The sequence below is a fragment of the Plectropomus leopardus genome, chromosome 15, assembly GCF_026936395.1.
Source record: "Plectropomus leopardus strain MGB_pleo_1.0 chromosome 15, ASM2693639v1, whole genome shotgun sequence".
NCBI lineage: Eukaryota > Metazoa > Chordata > Actinopteri > Perciformes > Serranidae > Plectropomus > Plectropomus leopardus.
Window position 1 is genome coordinate 28,492,922 of NC_142190.1, and position 18,946 is coordinate 28,511,867.

General features: G+C 38.5%; 1 protein-coding gene across 2 annotated transcripts in view; it reads left to right on the top strand.

The window, feature by feature from the left end:
- LOC121952493 (roundabout homolog 1-like) overlaps positions 1-18,946 on the top strand; it is a 130,405-nt gene that overhangs the window by 39,150 nt on the left and 72,309 nt on the right. For both annotated transcript variants that reach the window (XM_088088277.1, XM_088088278.1), the window contains one exon: positions 11,572-11,898. In XM_088088277.1, coding sequence (XP_087944403.1) covers positions 11,572-11,898 — 327 coding nt within the window. The remainder of the gene's footprint in view (positions 1-11,571; positions 11,899-18,946) is intronic.

The following is an 18,946-nucleotide window of genomic DNA, read 5'->3' on the forward strand; positions in this document are numbered from 1 at the left end:
ACACACATTATGCAGTCTGTTTAACTGATTCTACTGTAGACTACATTGGAATTGATGAGATGATAAGGCAACTTGTTAAATCACTAAATGCAAGAGTAACCTAAAGTGGATTTTTTTTCCTTTAATAATAAGAAACTCTTTGCCATTTTATTGTCTGTCCCTGCTCATGGGAAGTTTGACTTTCAGGCTGTGCCTGAGTGATAATCAATGGCCTATACAGCCGCTTTGCTTTCCACTGAACATTTAATGGAGTAAGGATAAGCCTCAGCTGCTGGCCTTTCCAGACACTTGTGCTCCTGTAGGAGGTAAGCTCAGCTTAACTGTTGATATGTCAAAGCTATATACAATATATAAACAGCAAAGTGCGTACAAAATGCCAACACAATTAGGGATTAACCGTAAACAGTGTTAGCATAGCTGGGAATGTGTCCTGCACCCTTGAGCAGCAAGTCAGTTTAATGTCATTTGTGAGCAAATCAAAACATTTCAATGAACTGAAGCAAACAAATAATATTGGATTCTTACAAACTGCAGGGAAACAAGATGGAAAGACCACAGCTTGTGTCATTGACAGTCTGATGGATTTATTCTCCAGTTTAAGTGTCCTGATGACCTAGTTGGCTCAGATGTTTATCATGCACCAGCAATGTTCTGGTTTGAGTCTGCCCTGGGGACTTCATTCCTTGTTACCTTCCTAGTGAGCATTTAACGGCTGACAACACAAAGTGGATTTTCTTTCTAAAACATTTCATTATTGCACAGTAGAAACACAAATAAAAGAAAAAACTATTTAGGAATCAGCCTCAGGAAATAAATACATAAATATTTGCTTGCAATTCTCAATGACGGATACTCATAAAGTCATTTAATTTAATAACGATTTGACTGACAGATAAATAATTGTTGATAACTGGAGGGTAAAAATGCTAAATATTCACTGTTTCCAGCTTTTCAATAAGTGAGAATTTGCTGCTCTCTCTGTTTCATGCAAATAAATGTTTTGGTTTTGGACCAAATAAGTTATTTGAAGACATTAATTTGGGCTTTGGAAAATTATATTGAGCATTTTCTCTATTTTCTGGCATTACACTGACTAAAGGATTTATGGATTTATTGTAAAAAAAAAAAAAAAAAATTAGTAGATTGATCGATCGTTTGCTGCTATTTTAATTATTTCAAAATCTTCCTCTGCATCTTGTCATATCAATTCCTAAGCCGTTCGCGTGTTAAGCTTGCGAGCGTATTCCTCATGCATTCCCACTCTGTTCATATCTGGCTCTGAACATCTGGGTGCTGCAGTTGGGAGGTGTTATCATGTCCATGACCTTGACTCTCCTCTCCGCAGACTGCTTCATTGTGCATTGTGTTGTTAGAAGCATGCCAGAACCTCACAATACTGTAATTAAAGTTTTGTTGTTGTTTTTTTTCAGAACTTCCATGTGATTAAATTAACTTTGACAAAATGCAATTAAAGAAGATCAAATGTGTGAGCACAATGCAAGAGAGAGCGTGGTTAGCAGACACCTTGTCCCAGCCACACACATACACAGGAACACACTCACATTCCTTCCCCCACATACTTGAGTGAATGACAGTGTTCAACTGTTCCACTTAATTGTAGTTTATACAGCCTGAGAAAGAATGTCTGGCATTCATAGGCTCGTTGTGTTTTACTTTACAAATGAATGTGTGTCTGCGTGTGTTTGGAATACGTGTCTCCAAGGGATGAGCAACACAAATGGTTTATTTTCCAATGAGTCTGACTTTTTTTTCTTTGTTAAAGGAATAACTCAGTGCTAGGGGAAATACATTTATTTACTTTCATGCAGCAAATTACATGAGAAGATCAATATCACTCACTTTTTATGTTAAATCATCAGTCATGAAGTGAAAGCCAGCAGGTGGTTAGCTTAGCTTAGCTTAGCATTAAGATAAGGAGAAACATCTAGCTTGGCTCTGTCAAAAGGTAAAAAAAATCCTCCTACCAGCTCCTCTAAAGCTCACTAATTAACATGTTATATCATGTTTGTTTAATCCATACAGAAAAAAGAAAGGGTTTAAATGTGGACTATTTCTTGGCTGGGCATAACTGTCTTCTGGCTCCAGGTTTACATTTAACAGACAGACATGAGAGTTGTATCAGTTTTCTCATCTGACACTTGTAAGAAAGCAAGTAAGTGTTTGACTGAAATTGTCAAACTATTACTTTAATGCAGAAACACAAAAAGCTAATCTGTTTATGCACTCAAATTTTGAGTGACATGATGTGTTTCAGTGCAATTATTAAAACCACTGTTTAAATGATCATAATTAAGACCCCCAAACAACAGACCGGGGTTGTCAAACTCATTTTAGTTCATGAGTCACGCACAGACCAATGTGATCTCAAGTGGGCCGGACCAGTAAAACCACTGCATAATAACCTATAGTAACAACATCTCCAATTTCTTCCCTTTCTCTTAATGTAAAGAAGTTCTTTCTGAAATTGTTCATCCATTCACAAAACAGACGATGAACAGCCTGATGTCTTAAGAAAAAAGAAGTGCAGCACTCATTGTCATTACATTTGTATTTTTTCATACATTTCCACTCCTGACACAAAGTGGAAGTGGAAGCTATTAGGGAAACAGATTATGTTATCTCCTGCCTTAAAAAACATTTACAAATCAAAAGTTTTGGCAGTGCCTTAGCAATAGGGTTCCATCAGTATTTTTTCAAGACAGAAGTCTGATACAGATATTTTCATACTGAAGCTACTGATTGACAATATTTTTCATAATGTTTAATATCTTGAAGTATGTGCACAACAAGCATTCATTGTATTTTCTGAATTGTGTTCTGGTTATGGTGGAAAAGCCTCTTAAACAACATTTTACAGTAAGGAGGCAGCTATAATTATATTTTTTTCAGCCGGTAAGGATTCTTTGATAGATAAGAAAACATATCAGTCTGTTTACGGCTCGGCTGCAGGTATTCTCTGGCCTCAATTACTCACTAAAAGTTAAACTATAGCCCTCTTGTAGATTAGCTGCACTTGGCTGCAGAATCAAACAGGTGCAGCTCGGAATGGCAGCCTCAGCTTTCCATAGACATTGCATAGCTGCTTGCCACAGGCAGTACTTCACCCCTGCTTGGTGTTTTTATTTATTTATTTATTTCAGTGTTAGCCTATACAAGTGCATCAATATTATGAATGTAAAATCATTCAGTGGGCTGGATTGAGCCCTTTGGTGGGCTAGTTCTGGCCTGTTGACCATATGTTAGACACTCCTGTGATAGAACATCTATATCTTCACCTTTCGCAACAACAAAGCCTTCTTTGGCTTTTTTGATTTGTGGTCTGGCAGCATTCCCAGTGGCATTAAGAAGTGAGGATTGTAGACTGCAACCAGCTGAAACTTCTCCCGTGTGCCAAGCATGAACTTCCAGTTAGGATTTCTTAAGTGTTCGTAGTTAGGGAGGTTTTGACCGGGAACCATAATAATATAATGTGCTATAATATAATATGATATCCAAAAAAATGGACCTGGCTATTTAAACTGGTAAAAAAAAAACTGTTTGTTTTCCCTATGCTTTGGGCTTGTCGTAGAGGGGCTGCTAACTATACTCGCTGACATGCAAACAACAAAACACTAATGGTCCTATCTAAAGCCAGTGTTTTGTTTGTCCTTTCTGGGATACTGTAGAAACATGGTGGTACAACATGGTGATCTCCATGGACAAGAACCCGCTTCTTATTAAGATATAAACAACTCATTCTGAGTCAACAAAATACACTTTGATTCTTATGGTTTTTATGCCAAAGAAAATATCTTTACTATATATAATATCTGCCAGTATATCCCTCCTAATGCTGCACATTGGGCTTTTAAATTGCAAGCTCATTACTATGAATATTCACAATCACCATGTATACTGATTGTTTATCCGAGCAGCTGTGAGAGATAATCCTCCTTGATAAACACAAACAGAAAGCTTAGTTAAGCTGACAACATAAAAATCACATAAGAATGAGGTTACCATAATCATCAGAATACCAGTAATAAGTGCAAGGTTATAATGTCAAGGCTGTACATTCATTGAACTATGATTGGATGTCATTAGCTGAGTTTTAAATGAGCCAATCACTGTGAAGCAAACAGTCCATGCCAATCAGCAGATACATGCCCAATTTAATGCTCTACATGAACTAATGCTGTGCTTTATGTGTTAAAGTTAGCAGAAGCAGATTTGAGCTTTAAATGTTTGTGGGTGATTTGGCCTCAATATGGAGAAAATTAGTTGCAGGTTAGCTTGTAGATGGTTTCAAAAATAAGTAATTCTCGGAACATGGTTTTGTCTCTTGCGCTTCTGTGTGCGTGTAACCTTTTTATTCTAGTGTTATAAAACAGGTCCCTGGTCTCTCTTATAGCTCTTTGATGTAGCGCTGAATCCACATTAGTCAGGACTTGGCCTTAGAATAGAAGATTTGTTGGATGTTTTGCTGACATTTCTGTATAATCAGATGTGCTTAAAATACCAAAGGTGGTGCAGTGATGCACGGCAAAAAAACACTTGCATAATATCAGCCGCTTGTCACACTAATACTCTGCTGCTGTGAGTTAAGTGTCACAGAGTCAGACGGCTGTCTAGTCTAGCTCTGTGAAGTGTATTTTAGGATGGAAATGCTGACGGCACTCATTCCTCATTCAGACACAGAATTTATTTATAAAGTCATATTTAATCCTGTATTTTTGTGCAATTGTGTGCTCGCATGATATGTCAGGCGGTCGAAGGTGGAGAGGTGCCAAAATCTGTCTAACACTGACCAGTCTAATTCAAAATGACATTAAAAACATAAAACAGCTTTTGTAGTTAACTTAGTTCAGTTTTTTCCCTGCAGTTGTCTTTGGTGCTCTGGTGGTCTTGTCTTTCTCGGTGTAACTTGTCACGTCTGTCTCTCAAACGCCCTGTAAGCCTCTGAGTCTTAGTTCTGTTCTCTTGATATCTGTCTTGTTCATCTGGTCTTGGATAGCTGTCTGTTCAAACATGTGGTGTCATTTGACTTACAAGAGTACCGCTTTGAACTCAGAAGCTTCTGGAAATCTCTGTCTAGCCATTAAAAGTGTGGGCTGATCCACGATCTGGCCCACGGGTCACGACAAAAGCAAACTAAATGACTTTTACAGATTGAAACAAAAGGCTTTCCTTAACAAGACATAGCTGTTCCATTTACTGCACACTCTTAAGCCTCCAACAAAATCTGCCTGCCGTCATTAGCTGTGGCCCCGACTGCTACTTCGCCAGAGTGGCACTTGGGAACAGGTAATCCCACAGCACCTCAGGTGGAGATTTACCATTTGTACCACTGGGGCTCCGGTAGGCTTGGTGTCAGAGTCAGTGAGCGAGCTGATTGTGTCACACAGCTGTCAGCAGCACCAAAGGCTGACAGTCCACAGCATTTCTACATTGATAAATGTCACCCATTGCTCCTCTAGTACTTTGCAAAACCATGGAGAGACAATTATGCACATCCTTCCATTAGTACATTTAAAGGTTTTGGAGTCTGAATTGAAAACTGGAACCCAAGTATTCAATTGATGCTTCAGAAATGTGTTTGTGGCTATGTTTACGTATAAACAAATATTCCACTATTGTTTTGAATATGACAGTATTCTGTATTTGATGTGGCTCAGGTGAATAGTACATTTCATTTATGTCTTCCGAATTTGCCTGACATGTGGGCAAGGCTGGTATTAATCAAGTTTTGGCTTGTTTTACCGCGTATCTGCAATATGCTTCTAAGCTGTTTGTATTTTTGTTTTTTGTTTGTTTTTTTTAACCACACTTGGCAACACACACCCTCTTACCTGTCTACGACTGGCTTTGTATGTTGTCATAAATACAATGTTCACAAACCAACCAGCAGTTTGCAAGGGAGGTAGGAAATACATGTCCATAAGAAAAGCCCACATTTCTGGTCCAAAAAAAACCCCACATCAACTATTAAACATTATGAAAGACATGGATATAAACAGCTTTTTGGATATTTCCCATGGATCCTTGATAAGTCTAAGGCCTTAATTGGATTTTATGAATCTTTTTTTCTGAAATTGCATTGTATAATCTCAGGATAATTGGTAACATGTTTTTATTCATTTATTTATCTATTTATTATATTTTTAAATCTCTTCTTAAACTCGTCCTGATGGCAATCACAGCAGCGAAATCCCACACGCAGTGAGAAACACAAAATTGCCAAGAAAACCTGTATTAAAATGCAGAAATGGATTTCCTGTTAGTAAACAGAATGAATACTTTCAAGAATATTATGGTCTTTTTGTTTTCTGTGTTCCATTTTGGGAAGTGTTTTTACATTTTAAGTGAATAATATTGCTTTTTCTCTGGACCACAGAAGTCATTCTACAATAAACATTTAATTGTAAAATTGTTCTTAAACCTAAGTAATTGATGCTGGTTCATGTGTTCTTTTTTTTTTTTTTTTTTTTCAACTTTTTCAATTTTAAAATTGCGCTTAAATTTCATTCCAAGTAGCAATAAAACTCTAAAAAAAGTATTAAATCTAGCTCGCCTTAAGCTGTTGAAACCCTGTTGCAAATATTGCAACACCAACCCCTAAAGAAAGTTGTTGAGGGAATGTAAGCAGGAGGCTGTGTTTACATGGTGTAACAAGTCCTCCACGAGCAGGAAACTTTGAAAAAAAAAATTTTGATGCAAAGAAGCAAAATAACACAAGTGGCTTCAGGCGAACACTTCTCCATAATTTGACTTAAGAAATAATATGTTTGGCCACAATAATCAGAGTAGGCTTATGTACTGCTGAATGTAAACTGGAATATTAGGGGAATATTCATTTTCATGTGCCAGTTAAACAGCTTAGTAAAAATATAGTCTTCAGAGCAAGGGCAAAAACTGGAATATTTTGTGCATGTAAACAGTGTTTGTGTGAGGCTGTCTGAAGTGTTGTATCTTTGGAAAGGATACTTTTTCATCTTGGGCTGACAGCTTGTGTGACCTCAGTGTGGTAAGCTAATTTGATTGTGAAATTAGATATATTCTCTGTATATTTCTTTGGTTGGGCTCCAAACAGTCATAGTGGCCTCCTTTCATGCACTCTAAACATATACAGTACTGTACTGTAAATGACACCAGGGTAGGTCGATCCAAGACCACCAGCACTGCACTAAATTACGCTCATATTTGTCACATTGTGTTATTAGAAGCTCACTGTGAATGATTTGTTGTTTCAAATCCCCTACCTCCCTCCTTTATCACCTCTTCCTTTCCTCCTCCTTTCCTCCTGTAATTTATCCCCTCGTGCATTATTTTCTAACTCACACATTCATCAAACCTACTTGAATAAAATACAAAATACCTAGCTTGTTATTCCAACATACTACGGCTTACTACTCTTTTTTTTTTTTGCTCATTTTAGTTGATTCTCTAGAGAGACACAGTTGTGGAGAGAACAGACTCTCTACCCACCTCCTTTTTTCACAGACTGAGACAAAACTACACAGACATGCTCCTTTTCTTTAATGTTTGTTGCTCTTCATTCCTCTTCTCTCCCTGGATCTTCACAAGACAACAGAACTGCCTCAGGGATGACTGACAGAAAGAAAAATCATATTTGTAGGGGCACAGGTGCTACAAATGACCTTTGGTGTGTATGTATGTACTCCATTGTGCATCTGTGTGCATGTTTTTGCATACTGATTGTGTGCTGGCTGCTGGCCCTTTGCAGATAAAGCCCGGTCTTCTGGGGGCCCACTTGTAGCAGGCTGATACTGCCTCTGTGTAATGCCAGGGAGCTTAGGGAGCTGCATGGACCCCTTAGGCATCAGCCCAACACAATTAAGAAATGTAAGCAGCATGTGTGACTGAGGGCCACAGTGGCCACCTTGTTTATATTGTTCTGTTATAGGTTTAAATGTCTAGACCGTGTGTAAAATTGTACTTAATTGAAATGTTTACGCACTTTTTGCCTCTTTTTTGTTTGGTTTGTTTTTAAGCACTAGACATGTTGTTTTTTATGTGGTTTTAGATAGGTTTACCTAATTTCTTTTAGATTATTTAGACCTTCAGCAGCATCAAATGTGACAGATAATTCCTTCATTAAGTCAACATCTGGGGGCCATAGTAAGTAGTCTAAGGGGCCTTTACAGCAACGGTTCTGGCAAACCATTAAACTTCTTTTGTGGTTTGGCCTTTTGTTCACACAGCAACAGTGTTTTGGGGGCCTGAAAATGCAAACTTTTGAACTGGGTCCCAGACTGAGAATTATAGATAACAAATTCATTAAAGTTTTCTGGTAAATCTGTTTTCATATACATGACTTTCAAAATAAAAATACACATTTGAAGAATGCTAATACCATAAATGGTCAATACATTTCATTTCGAGAAAATTACTACTTTAGTTTGTGACTAAATACCTGCAAAACTCATTACGTGGTAAGTAAGTAATAACAAGTCCTCTAACATTGTAAGCATATCAGCATGCTGACTTAAGCATTTTGCTTCAATGTAGGCTACATCCCCACAAAGCTGCCAGTGTAACTGCATACTTGTTTTAATTAAATTGCATTATATTTGGGATGAAAGCAAAAATCTCTGGATATCTCAAAACCAAAAAAAATATCAAAGTGGCTGCATGGGCAGGTATGCAAGGAGTGAGTGAGAAAATATATTTTTTTGCACTTTTTGTAACCTTCCCAAAAAGGTCAGTTAATGGTTTGTATATTTCCCTCTCATTGTGCCAATGCACAGAAAGCTCCTGCTGGTGCTCTTATTTCAAGCTGTGGTGCTGTGCGGTGTTACTCAGGAGCATACTGTATATATGGGTAATTACCTGCCTGTACAATACAACTTTTTGGCACCATTTGCATTCATTAGCATGTAGCCCTTTTAGCTTGGTCGACCACTTGACAGCATAAAGGAAAAGCAGACAAAGGAGGAAAGGAAGTAAATGAAAGGGAAATTAAAAAAAAAACAAAAAACAGAATGTAATAGTCAGGCAGTAGGAGGGCTTATCTCAGCAGTCCACAAACATTGAGTCAGACTGCTCCCATCCAGGTAATACGGAGCTTTTGGATGCAAAACATACAAATGTCAGCATACCTTTCTGTTTTTAATGATAAGCTTGCACACTTATCAACCCCTATTGTCCCCGACCTTTTGTGTAAGTGAGGGGGTTGTACTCTTAAATAATTTTCCCTTATAAGCTTTTGTAAAAGGCAGTAAATATAGATTTGTGCAAACGCACAAAACCAGGCTACCCAGTGGTTTAAATTCTCACCCATTTCACAATGTGTGAGGTGTTATCTATCTGGGTAAACACTTGTCTGTGTGGGATTTATTGGTTGCAGCGGGAGAGTAGGAGCTCATCACTCTCTTGCACAGTGGTGATTATCTGCTTTACAGGGCGATTGGCACATTAAAGCGCGACCTGCTGAAGGCTGTGCAAGCTAGTGTTTGCAGCAGCATGAAAGAGCTGAAAAGTGTTCCCACAGCAATAAGACAGGTAAACAGTGGCTGCATGACGGACATTAATGCCACATTTCCTTCATCATCTCGGCCGCTCTTCACACCCTCTTCACTCTCTTTCTGTTGGGTTGTTCACAGATGCTTGTGCATTATGATTTTGGATGAAAGGCGATTTAAAATTTGATCTAGATCCTGCAAATATAATGAACTCCTGTAGCTGTTTTGTGTGAGTGTGTGGACAGGGTTGGAGGTGGGCTGGCTCGACTGTGTTGGGGGATTGCAAAGAGATGGAAGGAATGTAAGATGTGCAGAGGCATTGGAGTTGTGTACCTGGATCTCATTAGGGAGGTTTGCTTTGTCCTCGGCCTCACAGGGACTCATTGTTACACCGTTTCTTTGAGGAGGCCAGCATGATTGACATCTCAACAGTGTATCAGGGATTAGAGGTGATTTTGTGGTTGTTAGAGTGAGTATGGTTGGAGGTATTGATTTGTATTTCTGTGGCTGGTGTAACGGTTTCAGAAGGCTGTGGCAGAACTAGCTCCAAATAGTGAACATGAAGCATACATAAATTTAAACTCCAGTGGGGTGGAGAAGAGAGAGGCAGGTTTTTGACATTGAAAATAAAATTAATAATAAAAAAGAGGAAACCTTCAACTGACAAAAATACTCTAAAAAATAAAATCCAGGCATTTATAATTATTTTTAATTTATTTCAGAATGTAAATATATTGCATCCTAATGTGTTTTTAATGACTTTTTTTTCCCTCAAGTCACGTTTATTCAGTGATTTTCCAAATGTATTTTTTCTTTCTATTTATATATATATTTTTTGCAATGACAGCTCCTTTTCAGTTGCAACTTTCTATCACTGTTTTCTTAGTGACAGAATCTGAAAAATGTCTTTAAACACATAAGAATGCAAAAAAATACATAAAATATATGAAATAAAAATAAATATGAATCAAAGTAAAATAAAATAATTATCCTTTTAGTGTTTCTTTTTCAATGCTAAATTTTATTTATGATGCTAAAACTTGCTGTCAGTGTTCTAGCTCAATAAACAACGCTGTCCCTCCAGTGACAGAGAGTTAAGACTGAAAAAAAACCTGACATTATAACAAAATAGAAAAAAAAACCCTGACACTGGAAAAAAAACAAACAGTGACATAAAGAATAAATCACGAGAATGTCACGGAAAAACACAGGAATTTTTAATTCTTACAGAAGAGACTTGATGATCGCTAAAATTAGGTGGGGATACAAATCAATATATTGATATCAGTATTGGTTATCGGCCAAAAAAGTTGTTATATAGTGGCATATCAGATGTTGGCAAAAAAATCAAATATCATGCATCCTTAGTTTTTTTGCGCAGTGGAAAAGGGGCTTCACCATTAGAGATCTAGCTCCATATTTTTCCACCTTGTTTATTTCCCTGGTAACTAATGGAGTGTGCAGTGAAAACAGCCATAATACATTTGGGAACTCATGCCTTTTCTGTTACCTGTAATAGCAGGAGTTTCAACCATGTTTAAAACTACTGACTATTTAAATCAAAGGAATGAACACAAATAGTCTGTAGTATTGTGTCTCTGAAGCCACAGATAACACCATAATCCCATTATAATTCAGCCTTGAAGCTTCTCTCAAAAAGCACATATAAATATTTCTTTGCAAAAAAAATCAAGTTTTAAGGCGAGACATGTTTTGAAAGATATTACTTCCTCAGGATTTCACGTCAGCATTGTTTTTTAATTTACGATGCCTCGTGGGGTTCCAACTGCTGAAACAAAAGCATAACAGTTTATGAGCAACACGCAATTGTGTGGTAATTATATTGTCAAACTGGATTATTGTTAATACAAGGCACTTGCACAGCAATAATAACATGCCATGTCTAATTCCTTTAGAGCTGCTGCTGTTTTGATTACTCTTTATTGCATGGAAGGATTATTTTAGGAATTTTATTGTGGCTCTTTGTGGTTTAAGTAAGTGTCTTATATCTAATACGGCAGTGAAGTGCATACATGGAACCAATTCTTTTCTTTACTTATATCAACTTTGTACCCATCTTTCTCTCCAGGGTCTCGTCTTCGCCAGGAAGACTTCCCTCCCCGCATTGTTGAGCACCCCTCTGACCTCATTGTGTCCAAAGGGGAACCAGCCACTCTCAACTGTAAAGCAGAGGGCCGTCCAACCCCCACGGTGGAATGGTACAAAGACGGGGAGCGCGTCGAGACGGACCGCGACAACCCTCGCTCCCACCGTATGCTGCTGCCCAGCGGCTCCCTCTTCTTCCTACGTATCATCCATGGCCGACGGAGCAAGCCCGATGATGGCAGCTACGTGTGTGTGGCCCGAAACTATCTGGGCCAGGCAATCAGTCACAACGCATCACTTGAAGTAGCCAGTAAGTTCTCGTGGTGTGTGTATGTGTGTGTGTGTGTTGGTGTTTGCATGTTACGGTGCTGAAATAATTACGTTAAAAATGATGTCACACAAATGTGCACACATTACTCCAGCAGGGTCAACATATATTATAAATGGCCACAGTCAAACACAAGTACACAACTCTACCAGATCACTAAGTCTTTGACCAAGAATAACTAAGAGTCTATCTCTAATATCCAGGCGTACAGATATGCAGATAATAATTGTCTTAGATCTCTAAGCATTTTAATTGATTTTCCAATCTCTGAAAGTGCATGATGATTGCAAAGATTTGAACCTCAAAGCAAGTAAGCAGCTTCTTTGAAAATCTTCAAGTCTGGAAATGATTTCCTAGATATAATTTTTGGATAATCTGCACAAAGTGTTAAAGCAAGAATGACGACAACAAAAACAAAGTTTTTTGTGGGTGAAAATACTTGCATTCTCACTAAAATGTTTCTTAGTCTTTGTCATATTTACATGTTTATATGGTTCAAGCTGATGTTGGTAACTTTTATACAAAAGACGTGCAGTGTTGACTGAAACTGTGACTATATTCACACATCGGTTAAGGAGATACTTTTCAACCTGCTCTGTTTCCTGCTGACTCTTGGGCTGTTGCTCTAACACATTAGTACATAGTACATTAAGAGACACACTCGTCCATCTCTTTCTTTCTCTCAAACTCAGACCAAACTCTGATCAAATGGTAAATGGCAGTGCTAATTCTCGTCAATGCCACTACATGCAGTAAGAAGAGGAGGAGGGACATTAATTATTTCATAGACTATCTGTCACATATACTTCTTTCAGAATGTAGTGACAGTTTTAGCCAAAATGTCCCAAAGTTACTAGCTGTAGCTTTAACTCAAAAATTGCGTTGATCTAATAATATTTGAAACATAATATGTAAATCTTAAAGTCTGTTTTATTTTGATACCATCCTTTCAAGATGGGTCACTTTTATGGTTGAGGGACAGGTGGATGTTCACAATGCAACCCACTTGTCCGACATGCAGCAGCTGTGTGTCTGCTTTAGTCCCCACGGTTGAAACAAGTACTGAGCATGATCCTAACAGGTGACAGTGTCAACTTGCTGAGTCGTAGAGCTGGAAGTGTCAAGTTGGGGCTGCCAGTTAAAACAGCCTTTCACTGCAGTGTGTCCCAGACAGGAATCTGTCAGGTTGCATGCAGCAGCCAAATATGTGAGTGCGTGTGTGTGTGTTAGCAAGGGTGATGGAATGAAGCTTGTGGAGAAGCAGACAGAGGGCAGAGGGCAAAGGTCAGGGTTTACGACCATTAGAATAGGGTAGGTGCAGATGGTCTTTTAACCCCTGTGGGACACAGGTTCTGCAAATCCAAAAACACCGGAATCTGGCTAACAACAAGAGTAAAGACTGCACTGAAAGAAGGAAGTGTCGGTGACAAAGATAAACAACCACAGCCATGCCCTCACACACTGCATAGCTCCGCATCCTGTACTGTCCATCCCCTGCTCCGCTCAGCTGTGTCAGCGTGCAGCGCTCTACCCAGCCTCGGTCTCCTGGGCAAATATTTCGCAAAGGTTTTAGAATAATAATACCCCCTCTAGTATCTGTCTCACCTCTTGAATTATAATGAAAGAGATGGTCAAACGGTATCAGGGTAATGCTAGATCAGCACTCCAGCCCTGAGAAGCTCAGCCCTCTAGGGGGGAGAGTTTATTACTCGGAGTTCACTAAATTTACTGTCAGGTTTTAAGGTCGAGCGAGAGGGAACACAGAGAGGACTTGTTGAAGCTGCCCAGATGAATTATGCGTCCCTGCTTCATCCTTCAGAGGTCACACAGATTCATGGGTCACCCTGGGGCTGGATAGTAAAACAGAAACCCCTTTGGCAAATGCTGTTTGAGAGTTTCAGAGTTTATAAGAAGACAGAGGATCTGGGGAGTGTTAAAAGGAGGATTGACCTCACTCTGTCAATAGAACAATGTGTCGGATCATTTGTCTGCTCTTGTTAATATGGTAGTTGTTTATTTTGCGTAGTGTTTTAATTGCTTAAAAGTTGTTTTGACTCAGGGGAGCTGTATTCAGAATAATGACTGGGTGTCAAGCTGACATGCTCTGGATGCTCTTTTGTGCCAGTAAGCTGATGGTTTTGAATAGTTCGCTTTGACAAACAGCCTGATCATCATGTTTCACTTATTATACTTGTCCCTAACAAATCACTAAGGCAATAATACAGTGTAATGACACTCACAATAACAGAGCAGAATCTTGCATTGCAATCATTTTCCAGGAGAAAGAGTAGCCATAATAGTTGCATCATAAGCACAATATTATTATTAGAACATCAAAAAATTGATTATAAAATGCTATCCTCAGTCATGCACCCCATATTTGTAATGACCTGTCATCAAAAACCCCCCAAAACTAAAAGAAAGCAAATTTCCTCTCCTCAATATTTACTTTAAAACCAACTTCAAAACCCACTGGATGTTCACTCCTGCAGCTACTCTTTCATGTAGGTTTACAATAATAGCTGTGCACAGCTCTTAAGCTTGAGCCAAAGTGTCTGGCCGTTCTGTATCCTCTGCCTGCCATGCACAGTTGATCACTCATTGCTACACTGATAAAACACAATTTAAATCTCAGCATCACATCTGCACATGTTGAATACAAACCAGCATGCTGCTGCTCTTGATGAACATGTGATTGGCTGTTTGTCAGTATGACAGGTTCAAGGAGGTTCTGAGACTCACTAAAGGCTAGATTTGCGGAAAACTTAAACAATATTTTGCAATGTCAATAAAACACAATTCCAAATTGCATGAAATACAACATGCGAGCGTGAAAATGTTTTTTTGCGATAAATGGGAGGTTTTTTTTTTAAACTGACGTGTTTCCATTAAGCATATTTCATAGTTGCAGTTTCAGTTTGTGTAATTTGAGGATTAATGGAAACCCGCCTTAAGTTAGTTAAACACCAAACTGTGTGGCTGTGATGCACCCAGGTTGACATTGTGTTTATGGTAAAAGTGCAAACATACTCAGATATGCAACCATGAGCATCAGATTATTACATTGTCTTTGGCGCCTGGTCTTTGTCCTTTTGTGTCCTGTGTTTTACCCAACATCCAGAATGCAGCTGCAGGTTATTGGCTCTTGGTATGTCATACCAACACACAAGGCAGTGCATCAAAAAAAAAAGGAGAAAAAAAAGTTTAACTTCCCAGGTATGAAGTTATCCAGATCTTGTGCACGCATGGGCTCATAGAGCAGGTGTATTAAAGACTTCTGTCAGCCAAGCTGGCTAACATTCATGTTTAGCTCTTTTCTAGCTTGAGTGTGGATGAAATTATGCAATCATGCGGACTGCTCCAGAAAGAGTGTTATCAGTCTTAATGGATCAAATTCTGATAGTGGAATGAGTCATTTTGCGAGGCATGTGACACTCAAAAAAATGTCTTCACTGATTTACAGATGTCTCCTTCACAATGTGAGTCTATATGAGAAAAGGTATTTTTTTGTCCACTGGCATGACGTGACAGACTCGTAAATTGTAATCCCACAGTTTGGCTGTGTTAAATTGGCTTTAAGGCTACATTGGTGTAGTGTAAAGAGCAAGAGAGACTGTTGGAGAACTGGGAAAGATAGGGGTGGTGGATATGTCAGACAAACATAGGACTTTCCCTGAGGGGACCACCGTTCATGTCCCATATGAAACCAAATTCAGCAATGAGGGTTATTTTTTGACAACAAGATGTTGTTAATGTCACATGACCTATGTGTGTTACTAATGTAGGAAAGATCCAAAATTAGGACATGTAGTCATAATTAGTAGTCGAGTGTAATTAGGACATAGTCATAGCTACAAGGAAAGACTTCAATTTTGCTGAGGAACTGGACCAGGGCCATGGTCAGGGAAGACACAGTAGAGAGAAGTGGAGATGATGGAGACTGGGCTTGCGTGAGCAGGGATGCAATAGCGTGGCAAACAGAGGTAGCTTGAAGCTAGCAGACATGCAATGAGAGGAGCAGGAAGGCAGGTGGGTGAGGGAAGACCCTTAAGCACAGAAAACACAGATTAGTAAAACACAAAACATGAGGAGATTAGTTCACAAAGAGTGTGGTTTGGCCTGGGGAGTATCAGTAGCATAGATGTAACAATGTGGCATTACATGTCACATATGGAGCATGTAATAAAAGCAGAAGTTGAACTGACATGTCCAAAGCTAGCACTAAAGCTGTGCCCAGACCATCATAGTTTAGTGTCATAGTTTAAAGCCAAGGGCCACTGACTAAGCTGCCATATTTGATGAGTTTAGCATGAGAACATGTTGGTGTCAGGTGTGTGCACATTCAAATAGGAGCAAGTAAAGACACAGTCTTGAGAAACATTGACCATTAGTGCTTAATTTAAATGTGCAAACGGCCTGACTCTAAAGGATTATCAGTTATTTGAGTTTCAGGTTTGAAATGGAACCTTTCACTTTCATTTAGTGCAAAATTGTATCTGTCCAATTCTTTATTTTATGACCAAATACCTGCAAAACCAGTGGCATTCTGCCTCATCAGTACTTTGTGTGTAGTGCTTATTAACACATGTTAGCATCATAACCTTTAAAAACCAGGACTGACATCACTTTTCTTGTGTTTTTTTTTTTTTTCTTGTGGACACCTGTCACAAGTATTTAAACCTTTGAACCCTGCTCAAGTCAGTTTAATTTCTTTTGAAAACAAGGAGAAAAGGCAATGAGCAACTTGGCAAGAACTGTGCAGCAAACTGAAAGAAATTTTTAGTTTAGAAAAAATAAAATCTAAAAAAAAAAAACAAAGGAAAAAAATGTCCAGAAAACTGGAATTACATTTATCATATATTTAAAATTATTTTTCACAAAATTAAGCATTTTTTAAAAATAAAACCCAACTAATTTTTCTTGCAGTTTTCACTAATCTCTTGCTGGTTTCTGTCATTCCTTCTTAAGTCTGCTCATTGTCTTCTTCTCATGTTTGTGAAAGACACCTTGCCAATTTGCCAAGGTTTCAAGGGGTTAATATGCTAGATTAAGATAGTCAAGATGGTGAAAATTACACATGCTTAACAACAGCATGTTAGCATTGACACCGTGAGAATTTTAGCACAATCATGTTAGCGTTGAGCTTAACCTTTTTTTAATTTTCAATTCAATTTATTTATAAAGCCCATTATTAAAAATCACAATTTGCCTCAGAGGGTTTTTAAAGCATACAACACACCATCATAGATAAACACATGCTGAAGTAAAGAACAGAGTATATTGTGCTCATTAAAAATATATATACGTATATATTATATAGTATTTGCCTGTAGGTGTACTCCCAATGCCTAAAGATATAATTGCATGAATCAATACAACAAACTCTCTATGTTCTGTCCCTGTCCCTAAAATTAAATGTTTGAATAGTCATAGTTAATATACATGATTGGCTGTCGCTTTATATAAAATGATGATTCCATGTACCGGGCTACCTAGGAAGGAAAGACAGTGTAGCACGTTGACAAAGTCCCACAGAGCATTAGTCATTTGATCTCTTAACGACAAAGTAAATGTGAAAGCTACAGTAGAAAATTAATCACTTATAAAAGCCTCAACTCAATTCCACATGAATTTACGGTATTATAGCTATTTCTACAGTCACTTTGATTTAAGTGAAGTAAGGCAGAGATGATGAAAAGTGGGGCGACGGCTGACAAAAGACAGGCTGACAGGCTGAAAGTGATGGAAACAGGAAAGGAGTGACAGAGACAGACGGGAGGAGAAGAGAGCGAGGGAGAAGTATTTGTCCTTCAAGGCACAGAAGTGAAACTAGTTTGCAGAAAATTGAGGTGACGTGGTAGAGACAGTGACAGATGTAGTATGTGCTGGTGCCTGAAGCGTGACCATGGGGTTGAAATACTGTGTAAGCACACACAACATGCTCACAGACATACACACACACACACACACACACACACACACACACACACACACACACACACACACACACACACACACACACAAACACACGCAGTCTACTGGAACCCTTTCAGAAAGTGAAAAAGATGAAATGAGAAAAAAAAGGAAAAAGGACATGTAACTTAGTTCCTATCCAATAAATGTCACAGAAGACACTCAGCATATTTTTTCCTGCCTGCGGGGACCCTAGAGGACCCTGGGAAATGAACATATGTCCTATTGACCTCAGCCACTTGATTCAATCATGGAGCGCTTTATTGAGGTGAAGGCAAAGTCACAGCCTGTGTACTCTAAAGGTTATTGGATAGTAGACCTGTTTTTAGGTTCCGTGAGGGAGAGGAATAAATGATATTCTTAAACTAATTGGACACTGCCATTTGCTAGAGGAAAGTGAAGCTTGTGGCAGGGCTGAATGTTAGGCCACAACACTGCAGTGATGAAGTAATGAACCGCAGGGAAAGACAACGATACAGCCACATCGCACTAGAGCCTGTAAAGAGAGAGGCAGAAACATGCCCTTTGATTGCTCCCTATAGTTTAGATTTTTTATTTGTGTATCACATAAATACATTTGCCCCATCATACATGGGATTTCAAGACACAGCTGCCAAAGCTAAAAAAAAAAAGCTAAAAAAACATCAATCATAGCATTATATACTGTATCATGTACTTTTTTTATGCACAAAAGACTTATTTCTCTTAAAGTTTTTCCACAAATTTGTTTGCCGGATGCACAAGCTGCCCAATTCTCGGAACTGCAGACATTGTATGATAGTGAAATGAACTTTAATTAATGGACAACGCCCTTAGTCGATTTTCCTGTCAAAGGCACGCTTAATCAAAATTTGCGACATCTGTGGCATTGTGTTGTGTGATCAAACTGCAAATCTCGGAGCAGCCTTTTTATAGTGACCAGCCTAAGGCACACCTGTGTAGTAATGATGCTGTTTAATCAACAGCTTGATGTGGATGGGTTATTGTGATAAAGATGCAAGTGCTCACAAAACAGTTTGATTTTACTTCAATTCTCTCCCTTTTTTTTTTTTTTTGT